At 36.9% G+C, this 14,519-nt stretch overlaps 1 protein-coding gene and 1 non-coding gene across 3 annotated transcripts in view; both read right to left on the bottom strand.

Annotated features, from left to right (window-relative positions):
• The window catches only part of ARID4A (AT-rich interaction domain 4A), a 63,237-nt gene that overhangs the window by 22,753 nt on the left and 25,965 nt on the right, over window positions 1–14,519 (bottom strand). For both annotated transcript variants that reach the window (XM_054690693.1, XM_037503421.2), the window contains exons 12-15: window positions 5,491–5,563; window positions 4,519–4,613; window positions 4,273–4,370; window positions 3,535–3,766 (exon numbers count right to left, since the gene is read on the bottom strand). In XM_054690693.1, coding sequence (XP_054546668.1) covers window positions 3,535–3,766; window positions 4,273–4,370; window positions 4,519–4,613; window positions 5,491–5,563 — 498 coding nt within the window. The remainder of the gene's footprint in view (window positions 1–3,534; window positions 3,767–4,272; window positions 4,371–4,518; window positions 4,614–5,490; window positions 5,564–14,519) is intronic.
• Window positions 5,639–5,797, bottom strand: LOC119239688 (U1 spliceosomal RNA). The gene has a single exon (XR_005123962.1). It is a non-coding gene; the product is annotated as a U1 spliceosomal RNA (small nuclear RNA).

Here is a 14,519-nt window from a genome sequence, read left to right as displayed (position 1 = left end):
CATGGCACTGACACTCCATTAACTGCTGTGTACTTTCCTTGTGAAAGTAAAAGAATCACCCATGTAATTTATGTCTAGGTCTATATAATCCTTGCCTATATAGGACATAAAAATTTCCTCCTTTGCTTTCACTATACTGTCACCTCAATTTTAATATTTCTTGACTATGATAAAACCTGTCAAAAGAATCATCTAATTTTCAGTAATGCAAGTTAACAACAATAAATCAACCCTCTAAATTGTAGACTCTTTAAAAGCTCTGTGGTCTCTAATTCTGTGACAACTCACATAAAGTTTACATTATCATTATATTACTCTGTGACTAAATTTTGAAAGGTTTGAATCGCATCAATGGCCAAAAAATGAGCAGATTTCTTTGAATGACTATCTGGTGGGGAGCTCAGTGGGCTTGCAGTAACTTGTCCTACCAGCTTTTATCCAGCCTCTTGCTGAATGCTCAACTAGCCGTGAAACTGGTGAGCTTTATATTATCTCATAAATTCTCCTTAAAGTCAACCTTTATACTGGCAGAATTCCCTTCTACTTGGAATAAAGTAAAAGCAAAAAAAGAGCCTACAGTTTAGGGAGCACTAGAATACTAAACAATTAATAATCTCAGTATGACAAATGTTTTCCTTACTTCTTGTGTGCTATTTAAACTTCAAAGGCAGAAAAAGAAATTGTTTTTATATTATATATATGTATATACATATATCACAAAGAATTAGAATTAAAGTTCTATGAAGGAAAGGACTTTGTCTTATTTACTTCTCTATACTAAAACTAAATAATGGCAGGCACACAGAAGAGGTTCTTTAAATAATTGTACATAAATAATACAAGCAACTGTAACATCAAAATTTAGGTCTATCTTTGTTGTGGAAATCTCATTTTTAGAAATCTGGCTCTATATGTAGATAAATGAGGATATTTTTACAAACATTTGTTGTGGCACTTTTTATGATAGTAAAAAATTAGAGAAAATCATGAAGAAGGTAAATTTTTGGTACATATTGTGCAGTACTCTGCATATATTTTGCATTCAATGAGGAAAGCTTTTATGTAATGACATGGAAATACATTGCAATATATACTATGGAGATATTATTTAGTCTTAAAAAGAAAAGAAAATCTAACACATATATGAATGAACCTTGAATACATTATACTCAGTGAAATAAGCCAGTCACAAAAGAATAAATATTATATAATTTCACTTATATGAGGTACATAGAATGATCAAATTCATAGTGACACAAGTAGAATAGTGGTGGCCAGAAGCTGGGGAAGATAGGAATGGGGAGTTTGTTTTGCAAGATGAGAAAAGTTCTGGAGACAAATGCTAATAATGGCTACATGTGCCACTGAACTGTATACTTACAAAAAGTGAAGATGGCGTATTTTATATGTATTTTAGCATAATTTTTAAAAATTAAAAATAAAAATTTTAAACTGAAAAGAAACCAATTTGGATATTTCATGAAAATCACTAGAAGATTTCATTCACTAGATGCAACTCAGAATGGATAGTTTTAAAACATGGTTTCTGAGCATTTAAAAGAGAAGGTGACTTCACTTTTCAGTAAATATGATTTCACTGAAAACTAAGACATATCAGGTCCTCCTCGGTGGTGCAAGGGGTTAAGCACCGCACTATGAAGCTAACCGCAGCCTCTGCAGCACAAGTTCGATCCCCGGCAGGCCAGGGAGCAACCCACATGGCGAAGCAGACCTCTCCTGTCTTGCCCACTGTTCCCCTCAGCAGTGTACTTCAGTCAGACTGCCTGTTCTGTTCCCCACTCTGTCTCTGGTGAGTCCTCTCACCCCCATGCATCTCTGGCCTGTACCCCAGCTCTTGTATGCATAAATAAATAAATCTTAAAAAAAACCCACAAAACTAAGACATATCATATCACTTCTTTGATAGCATGATAAATTTCGTTTCTCCTAAAAGTTGGTAACTGCTACACACAGGAATCATTTCAAAAACACCAAATTAGTGGATGACAATTCCTGCACAGAACTATATCATAATGAAAAGGAAGACAAGTTATAAGATAAAACCATTGTGTAGGTAACAAGAAAAAAAAAGCAGAGCATGAAAAAACTGCCACAAGTCTGGAGTAGAGAAAGAAAAGATTCTATCTGATTGGAAGCATGGGTGTGATAAAGAGAAGATTCATTCATTCAACAATTATTTAATAATTCTTTATTATGTGCCAGACGCTATATTAGATGCCTGCAGTATGTCCCTATCCTCATGCAGTATGATTCTAGACAAAGTGGGATTAAAAAAGTAATAATTAGGGGGTCTCCCTGGTGGCACAGGCAGTTGAGCGCAGTGCTGCGAGGCTGTCCGCAGCCTCTATAGTGTTGGTTTGATCCCCTTCGGCCTCGGAGTAACCCACGTGGCAAGCAGACCTCTCCTGTCTCACCCGCTGCACCCCTCAGCAGTGTATTTCGTCAGTCTACCTGTTCTGTTCCCCACTCTTTCTCTGGTGAATCCTCTCACCCTCCTGCACCTCTGGCCTGTACCCCAGTTCTTGTACAAATAAAAGGTATCTTTAAAAATAAATAAATAAATAAATAATAATTAAGGCCTCCCTGGTGGCGCAAGGGGTTAAGCACAGCCCTGTGAAGCTATCCGCAGCCTCTGCAGCACAAGTTCAATCCCCGGCCAGCCAGGGAGCTACCCACATGGCACAGCAGACCTCTCCTGTCTTGCCTGCTTCTCCCCTCAGCAGTGTATTTCAGTCTGCCAGTTCTGTTCCCCACTCTGTCTTTGGTGAATGCTCTCACCCCTTGCACCTCTGGCCTGTACCCCAGTGCTTGTATGCATAAATAAATCTTTAAAAGATGTAATAATAATAATTTAAAAACAGAACAAATTATAGATAAAAAAGATAAGGGAATTTTGTGTGCCAATGAGATGAAGCAGGTTACAATTTTAGATAAGTTAACCAGGAGGATAAGCTTCAGTGAAGTGGCATTTTAACAGAAGACTGAAGAAAGGGAGTATCTGAGATGGAACTGATTGAGAATGACAGACAGAAACAGAAAACAAAAGGAGGAATGGTTTTGGGTAGAAGAAGTACTAATTTATACAGAAAAAGGTAGCTAAGTTACTTTGGCTAAATCCAATCCAGTAACAAAATACTGGAAAATAGATTAAGTTCACTGGCATACCTTTGGTTATATAAGAAAATGTCCACGGGCCTCCCCAGTGGTGCAGAGGTTGAGCACCGGGTTGCGAGACTGCCCATAGCCTCTGCAGCGCTGGTTCGATCCCCGGCCGCCGGTGAGGGTCCCACATGGCGCGCAGACCTCTCCTGCTGCCCTCTGCTCCCCTCAGCAGTATACCTCGTCAATCTGCCTGCTCTACTCTCCCCTCTGGCTCTGGTGAATTCTCTCACCCTCCCCCGCTTCTGACTGTACCCAGTGCTTGTATAAATAAATAAATCTTTAAAAAAAAGAAAATGTCCATAATAAAACTTTTAAATAATGCCTAAAATAAACCAGATAAAAACTACTTACCCTTGGTGATTTTAATTCTATTTCTTCTCTGTCGCTTTCACTGTTTGAATCAATATTTTCCTCAGGTTCACTCTTAACTTCTACTAAAGGCATTTCTTGATCTACTTTTAGAGTCTCTTCCATTGATTCTTCTAAATCTTTTTGTTCTTCTTTTACTTTTGGTTCATGGTGATGAATAGTTCTGAATTGAATATTTGCAGAACGGCAATACTCCTCAAAACCATAGAGATACCTAAACAAACAATATTTCATTTTAAGAAATCTGAGAGTCTGTGCTTGGCTTGAATGCTATACTCTTAAACACATGCTTTGTAAATGTGAAATTCAAGCATTTTTTTGAAGATACTTTTTCTGTTACTAATTTCTTGGTGTTTTAGGTAAGATTATAAAATCCCTGAAAAAGTCTGAGCTTCTGAAACCTGAACATAGCTATCACAGTTTTGATATGAAGGCTGTTCATCAAAAAAGGTATAGTTCTATAGCATCTATTATCATTTCAGACTATAAACAGTGCATCTTGCTTCTCTAATTTTGAAAATGGAATCAGGACATCATGAAAAATGGAGTAAAGCAGACTTGGTGCAGTGAGATAAATAATTTTCAATCACATGTATCTATTAGCCTAAAGCTTTTTATATACTTTTTCCTTGATTGATATACTTATTTCATTGTTAAAAATTAAATGGAAAATGTTCCCTATAAATATATAGTCTTGGACGAATAAACTATACTACTTACTTTCTATAAGCAGTTTTTACATTGTAGGAAGCAGCTGAATTCAAAATAGGAATGCCAAGGTCCATATAAATTTGCTTCCATACAGCACCACTATCAATCTGGAAAATTAAGTTTTTATTTATTAACATTTACAAAGGGAAATAATCTTTACACTAAAATGTTCATTAAGAAAATCTATTCAATACCTAGAGTGCATATAGCAATGCAATATTAGATGATTTAACTTTTCATTGCATCCTTACTTACATTGTCACATCCACCTTGATGATAAACCAGTCTAAAGAGTTTGAAGAGATTGAGATCTTTATAGCCCAAAACAGGTGGTTTGTTGATTGGAGTACCTTTTTAATATCAGAGGGTAGAAATAAAATGTTTATTCAAATGAAAAATACTAAACTGAAAATAAGCTACCAATTCTGAATTTCCAAAATTTCAACAACCAAAAGCATTACTTAAAGAACTTTAAATTATGTAAGCCAACACAAATTTTATATATACAGCTTTGGTGGTGATCTTTAGATTTACTTCCATAGCTAATAAAATCAACCTTCCTGCCACTAAATTGATAAAACTAAACTTGGAACTGCAAACTGTGTCTAAAAATGTTAGTGGTTCAAAAAGCCTAGGCAAGAAGAAACACAATGGAAAGAGCTATGGTTCCATTTTCACTGCATCAACACAAATGTTAAAGACTGTGACGGTAACTTGAAGGATGATGTCTCAAGGCTACAGAATGTCTAGGATCAATTTATGTGAGAATTTTCTGGGACTAATTCAATGTCAAGAACAATGATGACTTATAAAGGTTCTACTTCTTCAAACTCTACTAGAAACACTATTCTGTTTACATAGTGACTGATGTCCTGTTGCATTTAATTTGTTGAGACTAGGAATAGGCTAGTTTACTTGCTGCAAATACAGTTTGAGTAATGAGCGAGTATGGAGAGTAACATGATGACCATTCACTTTCTATTCTGAAATACTGTAAGTCCCAAGGAAACTAAATCTAAATAATACCAAAACTATGTTCTCATGTATTCTCTTCAAAATCAATAAGTTTGTCTTATTCCAAAGATTTAATTATGCCAGCTGTAACTGTTTCTTAGACTTTACCTGAAATCCAAATCCATATACCCCATAATCCTATCAAAAATAATACATAACATAGAATGTAAAACTGTAAAGGAAGTAACTACTTAATCATGAGAATGAAATTACCTCTGTCTTCCATAAACTTATAGAGCTGTTGGAGGAAGTTGTCCCTCTCTTCAGGATCAAGTTCTTCCTCAGGCTGTAAAAGTAAAATATATAAATGTATAGAACAATGAATAGGAATAGATATATTGTCATTTTCATTTTTTAATTTTAGGGTGGAGAGCCAACCCAGTTCCCAATACTACAAATTATGCAGGCAAGTTTCCCACATTTAAGAAAATAACAGGGGTCAGGATCTGAAGTGTAACAGATAATGCTCGCCCTGGAAAGACCACCTTTGTGATCATGGTATCCCCGCAATAGTAAGTATACAGTGTCTTCTTGTTTTTTTGTTTTCACCTCATTTGGTATCTTAAAAAAAAAAAAATCATTAAAATACCACATGGCCCGGGCCTCCCTGGTGGCGCAAGGGGTTAAGCACAGCACTATGACGCAATCCGCAGCCTCTACAGCACAAGTTCGATCCCCAGCCAGCTAGGGAGAAACCCACATGGCAAGGCAGACCCTCTCCTGTCTCGCCCGCTGCTCCCCTCAGCAGTGTATTTCAGTCAGCCTGCCTGTTCTGTTCTCCACTCTCTCTGGTGGATCCTCAAACCCCCCGCATCTCTGGCCTGTACCACAGCTCTTGTATGCATAAAAAAATAAATCTTAAAAAAAAAAATACCACATGGCCCACACAAATAGATTGATAGATGAACACAATAATGACAAATACTTTGTCTCAAGCCCCATGCTAGTCTTCTTTTCTCATTTGTTTTTCCTGTATGATGGTTGACTTTGCAACCCAAGAAAATAAGACAATGAGATTATTTCTTAGGGAAGGAAATTAGATACACTAACTTAGTTTCTGTGGAGGAGAAAAATAACAAACTTTCCTATAAAAATTATAAATATCTACTTGTTAATTTTTATCAATTATATAAATAATGAGTTCTTTACTGCCAAGATTTTAGCTCTAGACAAATGGATTATGGGTTTTAACAAAATTTTTCCTTTTCTAATAGATGACTTATAAATTAATATTTAGGAAATGTTTAAAGTTTAGCAATTCTGTTTATAAAAAAATAAAATGCTGATAGATTTCTTTCATATAAATTATTATAATTTCAGAGTACTATTCTTCTGTATTCTAAAAGACTTTAGATTTTTGTCTTTCAAAGCCATATCCAAAGCAAAGGCAACCTGTAAGACAATATATATTAAGTATTCCAAGTCCAGAGTACACTAGGCCCTTTAAAATTGTTTCCTTTAAGAATTGTAATCTCGGGCCACCCCGGTGGCACAGTGGTTGAGCACTGGGTTGCGAAGCTGCCCGCAGCCTCTGCAGCGCCAGTTCGATCCCTGGCTGCTCCCCAGGCACCGGAGGAGGGTCCCACATGGCGCGCAGACCTCTCCTGCCGCCCGCTGCTCCCCTCAGCAGTGTACTTCGGTCCTTCTGCCTGCTCTGCTCCCTGCTCTGGCTCTGGTGAATTCTCTCACCCTCCCACACTTCTGACGGTACCCAGTGCTTATATAAATAAATAAATAAATAAATAAATAAATAAATAAATAAATAAATAAATAAATCTTAAAAAAAAAAAAATAACCCAAACTCCCAGACATTTAAAAAAAAAAAAAAAGAACTGTAATCTCTCTGGGCCTCCCTGATGGTGCAAGGAGTTAAGATGCAACCTATGAAGCTGTCTGCAGCCACTGCAGCACGAGTTCAATCCCCAGCCAGGGAACTATCCACATGGTGCAGCAAACCTCTCTTGATTTACCTGCTGCTCCCCTCAGCAGTGTATTTCAGTCAGTCCACCTGTTCTGTTCCCCACTGTCTTTGGTGAATCCTCTCACCCCCCACACCTCTGGCCTGTACCCCAGTTCTTGTATGCATAAAGAAATCTTAAAAAAAAAAAAAAAAAGAATTGTAATCTCTGATAATATAGCCAGGGTCAATAAACATGAATCAACTAAAAGGTCTAACAAAAAATAAGACAATCAAAGGAAAAGGAGGAAGATCATTTAGTCATTCTTTAAGTACATTCATTCAGAATTATTTATAACATTGGAGTACTTTCAGTCTTACCAAATATAAAAAATTTAAGTCAGAGTTTTAGTTAGCTTCAAAAATTAGCAATTTACAGTTACTAATCACTGCAAAATTAAGAGATAATTACTAAATGTTCAAATCAAGAGATGACAGCTTTTCTCCTACATAAATTTTAAAAATACTGTTTTTGCAAATAGGAAAGAAAAGCAATCCAGTAGCCCAAAAGTCATTTCAGACAGTAATTTTAAGGAATTCAGATATGAGGGGAAAAAAACCACTTATGTCAAATTGCCCTATGCTCTGCCATTGCCATACTCTCAATATTCTCTCCTTAAGACTGAGACCTCATTTCCAGTATTTATGATCATATAGAATTCAAGTAACACTGTTGTATCCAGCATATGTAAAAGCAATTCTTTAAAAAGACACTGATTTGAAATAAAAATTTCTTCCCAAAACAAGTAAACAAAATGAACCCATCAGTTGCAAATAAGTATTTATTAAGGTTGTACCAAAACAAAATTTTTTTTTAAGATTTATTTATTTTTATACAAGAGCTGGGGTACAGGCCAGAGGCGCAGGAGGGTGAGAGGATTCACCAGAGACAGAGTGGGGAGCAGGACAAGCAGATGACTGAAATACACTGCTGAGGGGAGCAGCGGGCGTGACAGGAGAGGTCTGCCACACCACGTGGGAATCTCCCTGGCTGGCTGGGAATCGAACCCGAGCTGCAGAGGCTGCAGACAGCTTCACAGCGCTGCGCTCAACCCACTGTGCCACCAGGGAGGCCCCAAAACGAATTCTTAATGATTAAGAATGTAGTTTTATAGATAAAAACTGGTTGTGATGTATTCTTAACAGTGGATGTCCAAGACAGCTTTTAAGTTCCATGAGAACTAAAAAGTTACAACTTACAACAAAGACTTAAAAGTTTAGATGCATTTATCAAGTGTAAAGACAAGATATAAATGAAAAAAAGCAAATGCAAATGCTTGCTTGAGAGGAAATTTTTTTTCCACACACACAGAAAAAGAAAGATGAGGCTTTAAATAAAAGTTTTAAATTTGTGATGGTCTTTACAAGAATTTAAATTGTGTAGTCTCTTACAATAAGAAATTCTTTCCAATTTTTTAATAGCCAGTTTGCTAGTCACCTTGGAGTAAAATTGCTTAAGCGAAATAATGCCTCCAGGTTGAAGAATCTACCTTTTATAGCTTTTATATGGGAGTTTTATTTACTATCACAGTGCACTGCCTTTGTTCATGATATTTTCATAACTATAACATCTCTCGTCAATAGTCAGAGGATGCTACATCCCTCGAGGTTGTAGAATGAGAGAGGTTTGCAATTATGGGAGGTAGAATCTACTAGACTGCTATTGTGTCTTCTTTCCTACATTTAGTCAAGCATGTGAAGGGTAATTATGCACCCAATAAAATGTCAGGGCAAAGTAGAGCATAAAGGATATAGAAGAGGCATAAGCATGATCATAATTTCAAGAAATCTTTACAATTTTAGTTAGATCACTATATATTACCTAGCATTATAGGAAGCTGTGTATCTACTTATAAGACTGAATTTTCAGACTTCAGACACTGTCTTCAAATTCAGCTCAAACACATGTTGATGGTTACTATACTACAAGGACTATGCACATACTGTGATTAAAATGACAAGACATAATCCCTTCTACTTTTGGCTGTGTTTGGCCAAGGGCATAGAAATGCAAAACTAGCCAATCTGATATAATGTGCAAGTGGAAAATAGGAGCAAGGTAGGATAAGAATAATAATTCTAGTGGCAATAGAGTGATGGTGGTAATATTAGAAAAAGTCTTAAAATATGAAGAATGGACAGGATAGCCCAGGAGTTAGAGCAAAGAGCATAAACATGAGCCTGGCAAAGGCAGGCTGTGATTAGGAAAGGACTTCGTAATGATATGCTGGAGAAACTGGAACTGAATACTGTGGCTAGATGTGAAGTTTGAGAGTCTAAAGAGTAATTAAATCAGATTTGTTTTTCAAAGTTCTCTGCCAAGAATGCCTTTCACCGACTGCAAGGGAGAGGAAAGTGGTTACAACAGTCCACAAGCAACAGGATGAATGCTTGAACTGGTCTTGCTACCTGCTGATGGAAAGATGACCCCTCCCCCTGAAGAAGAGGGAGGAAGGGAGGCCAGGGCAGGTTAATGCACAGATTTTTATTTAGTCTAAGTAAAGTTACTCATGTTTGTATTTCTCAAAGTTCTAACACACTGTAGGCAACCAGTAAATTCTATGAGTTTAAAAACATGCCTGTTTTACTCACAATTTCATCACCACTGACTGGCATTTAGTTTAGACACACTATTATTAGGTCAATAAAAATATTTCTGAAAATGAATTGGGGAGAGGAGTCAGTTGTTTCATAGAGTTTCAGGGATAACATTAATATTAATATAAATGCAATAGGAGTCAGACAAAAAAATTAAGAATGTCTGAGGAGGTTCTTAAGTCACAGGTGGTTGTGGCACAAGCATTTGCAGGCATTCCCCTCATTCCTTTCCCAAATCCATTTATATTCACTTTCTGCATTTTACATCTATATCTATAGATAGATTCATCTGGGAGATGAATATATTTTGTTATTTTAAGATTTTTTTTTTTTATTTACACAAGAACCGGGGTACAGGCCAGATTCGCTGGAGGGTGAGAGGATTCACCAGAGATAGAGCAGGGAACAGAACAGGCAGACCGACCAAAGACACTGCTGAGGGGAGCAGCCTCACCGGCTGGCTGGAATCAAACCTGCGCTGCAGAGGCAGCAGACAGCTTCACAGCGCCATGCTCAACCGCCTGAGCCACCAGGGGAGGCCCCATTTTGTTATTTTTTTTTAAACAAGATTATTCTTTGTTTTTGCTGAGCTATTTGCTTAGCTGGCAAATTACTTCACAGAAAACAACTTAGAAAGATGAACACAAAGTATCCAAATTGTCAATATATAATAAAAGATAACATTCTTAATACAGAGCCCCTCAGGTCCATATAACTTATACACAGCTATAATGAGTAGGTCATAACAGATCAAAGTAAAAAAAGCAGTATTTTGAGAGTGAGAAAGAGTAGGTAACCGGATCTGATCTTTGTCGTTTCCCTGCTTTGTGTGTCTTACATGAAGGTACACTCTTTTTGCTAAAGGGCATGAATAGCTCAGCTCTGACAAACCCCTGCAGATATACTTAAATTATCAGTGGGCCTCCCCTAGTGGTGCAGTGGTTGAGTGTTGGGCTGTGGGGCTGCCCACAGCCTCTGCAGCGCCGGTTCGTTCCCGGGCTGCCGGCGAGGGTCCCACCAAAAAAAAAAAAAAAAGAAGAAGAAGAAATTATTAGTAATTATACATCTTCCACCTTTTCCCCCTTATCAATCATCATTTTCCTTTTTTTTTAAAAAGTTTTTTTTTTTTTAAATTTATAGAAGAGCTGGGGTACAGGCCAGATGTGCAGGAGGGTGGGAGAATTCACCAGAGACAGAGCGGGGAACAGAACAGGCAGATTGACTGAAATACACTGCTGAGGGGAGCAGCGGGTGAGTCAGGAGAGGTCTGCTGCGTCATGTGGGTTGCTCCACAGCCAGCGGGGATTGAACCAGCACTGCAGAGGCTGTGGACAGCTTAACAGCGCTGCCCTCAACCGCCTGTGCCACCAGAGAGGCCCCACCATTTCTTGTATTTCCTTATTTTTCAATACCAAGATACTACTCTGTGACTGAACGATATTTTAGACAAAAGCAGCTTCATCTACCCCTCATGCTGCTGTGTACAACCCCTCCACTGGTCCTCTTAACTGGCTCTGCTCACATTGGATGACCATCATGCAGCCTCTCAATTCCTCAGTTCTTAGAATCCCGTCATCACCTGTCACTCACCCTTTCCCCTCCCAAAAAAGAAAGAAAGAAAGAAAGAAAAGCTGAGTTCAGAGTCCTCTGAAGTGGAGAGACCCCTTTTGTTGGAAAAAAGGGAGAGGTATTAAGATAGTACTCTGAAAGCTTCATTCTGGGGAGAAAGCACTGTGATAAGTACAACAGATGTGGCCACTCTGGTTACAGTCTTGCACATACTAAGTGCTTAAAAAAGAACATGGAATCCTCACTGGCAGTTTAGTGTAAATGTGTGGAGCTAAGAAGAGGCATCTTTGATGTACATATAGATTTGGAGTCGTGACATTATATAGTTAGGAAGTAAACCAGAAAAAGTATTACCATGGACGTCAAAAGATTTAAGAAAGTAGGTATGTCTAAGATGTTGGATACTACAGCAGTTCTCAAATGAGATCTAGACAAAAATTTGTTGGATGTAGCACAGAAGTTTATTGGAGGTCTCTGGTAACCTCAATAAAGTTGTCTTAGCAGTGGTGGAAGTACAAAAAACACACTGCAGTGAATTAAGTGCAAATGGGACATCAGGAAACAAACCAGTGTATTTAAGTTGAATATCCTCATCCATAAGGATGAGGAAAAAGGGCAGTATCCAGAAAAGGTTGTCAGAGTTTGGTGGGGAGAATCTACACAGGTCTCCAGAAGGCTGGGAGAGATGTAAATATGCTTTTAAAAGAGGATGAAAGGGCCTCCCTGGTGGCACAAGGGGTTAAGACATAGCACTATGAAGAAGCTATCCTCAGCCACTGCAGCGTAAGTTCGATCCCTGGCCAGGAAACTGACCCACATGGCACAGCAGACCTCTCCTCTCTCACCCTCTGCTCCCCTCAGCAGTGTATTTCAGTCAGTCTGCCTGTTCTGCTCCCCACTCTTGTCTCTGGTGAATCCTCTCACCCCCTGCATCTCTGGCCTGCATCCCAGCTCTTGTATGCATAAATAAAAAAATAAATAAAAGAGGATGAGAGGGATACAACAGAAAGGAATAGATTAAAGATGCTGGAGAGAAATGAGGTAGGAAGAATGGAATGAGATCCATGGCATAAACTGAGGGACTCCTCTTACAGAAGACAACATATTATCAATTGTACCTTCATGGAGAGAGAACAGGAAGGAGGGGTTTCTGAAGCTCCTTCCTTGTTTCTTTCTGTATTTGGAGTGGAAAGGTGGTAGAGTTGTTGGTTTAATGAGATAATAATTTGACTATATGAACTTGGAATTTACCAATATTATAAAAGGCCCAGCAATGCTTGGTGATCATATAAGTTAGAGTGGTACCATTCTTCCCTACTGTGTATAAACAGAAAATTTCAGGGATCAAATAAGATGTCAATATGTGGTGAGATACTATAATTTAGAAAATCATTTTAACAATAACCTGCCTAAAAAAATTATTGTATTACATTGGTAAACTGAGACTAGTAATTTTTCCCCCATTTTAAAAGGTGTAGGCTTTAATATACAGCTCTGGTATGAATGTTATCAAATCTAAGGTTTTAAAAATTAGTCAATCTACTTATACTTCCATAAATATAAAATATTTTAATTACGAGAAGTGTTTTTCATAAATATATGAAAATGTACCTCTATTTGTATTTACAAATGCACAATCCTCATTAATCTGATTAGGTGACCCCCAACTTGGTTAGAATCTTACACTATACAGAAAAGTTTTCTTAAATACATTAGGACATCTTTGTTTACTGAATAGACTAAAATTTAAGACTTTAGTAAATAAATTATATTTGAATGCAAGCTAAAGCCTCAATTACTCATTGAAGATTGTCATTCTAGGGCCTGTTTAGAAATATGATTGGCAGCTGGAGCTGTATCTACAATACTGGAGATATATCTACAATACTAACATTACTTTTAAGGGTTTCTTTAAATTTTATCATTTTAGCATGATTTTCTTGAGTTTTATCAAGCATTTACTTCATTTTATGCCCAAGTGATTTTAAAGATCACTAACAAATGTGTTTATAGTTGATGTACAGAAAGCATAAATACACACAGATATCACTTGATTTAAGTGTCAAAAATATATATTCATATTTTTATGAATAATGAACACTGATTTTTTTTTTCACAATAGTGGAATATAATCCCAGGCATTAAATGTTACATTGATCCTAGAAAAATGTGAAGATTGGAGAAATGGGTGTCCAATACTTCTAAACTAAAAAGAGCATACAGTATTTTAAACCAGTGTTACCTCAATAAAAAATAAATAAGAGCATTTTTATAGTTCACTAAACTCTAATTTTCATTAGTAAATATGAAATTAGTAGAATGTTGAAAGGGTCCAACACATTAGCTTACATGTAGCAAACAAAAAGGAGAAAAAAAAGCAAAGACTACACAAATTCCCCTCTGATATTCTATCTTCTAAACAGTTATCTCCTACACTCATCCAAAGTGAGTGTCAGCAGTACGTGAATAATTGATATCATTATTTATGTTTACATGGACTTTTCAATCAATTTCAAAACTCAAAAGGAAATACTGTAATATCTTTTCTTAAGTAAAATTTTCTTAACAAAAGACATTTAAGTAATACAAAAATATTCTTCAGGGCTTTTTTTCAATATAATTACCAATGAGTTAAAATTTAAAGTCACCCATATAGACAAAACCTATTTCTTGTCAAACTTAAGTCTTTTTGCACCCAGTAACAGTGCAAAATATATTTTCTGTAGCTGAATCCTGAACTAAACAATGCTTAGGAATTAAAAATAATAGTAAATAAAAAAGATGCTCCTCCTTGGTAAAGTCATGCACCCAAATCTCCTTGTGAAGGCTACGTTAGGACAGTCAAAGCATCAAACATCCACTGCCCATTAATACTGCAGAAGTATCTAACACTTGTATGATTCTGCAGCATACAGTTTGCTTCCTATATTACAAACACCAAATGACAGGCTACAGTGTTGTCATGATGGTTACAGAATTCTATAAAAATCTTTTTGATCATTGTAGAGTAACACTAAATCTTCAAGGAATGCATGGTATCATTATTACATTGAGGGAAGAATATGATCTGTATTGTAATACTACAGCTTAGCCTCACTTATGTAGTAATGGCCTGTAA

Source organism: Talpa occidentalis, unplaced genomic scaffold, assembly GCF_014898055.3.
Source record: "Talpa occidentalis isolate TD23 unplaced genomic scaffold, MPIMG_talOcc4v2.1 talOcc4.11, whole genome shotgun sequence".
Classification (NCBI taxonomy): Eukaryota; Metazoa; Chordata; class Mammalia; order Eulipotyphla; family Talpidae; genus Talpa; species Talpa occidentalis.
This window is presented reverse-complemented; position numbering and strand designations above follow the sequence as displayed.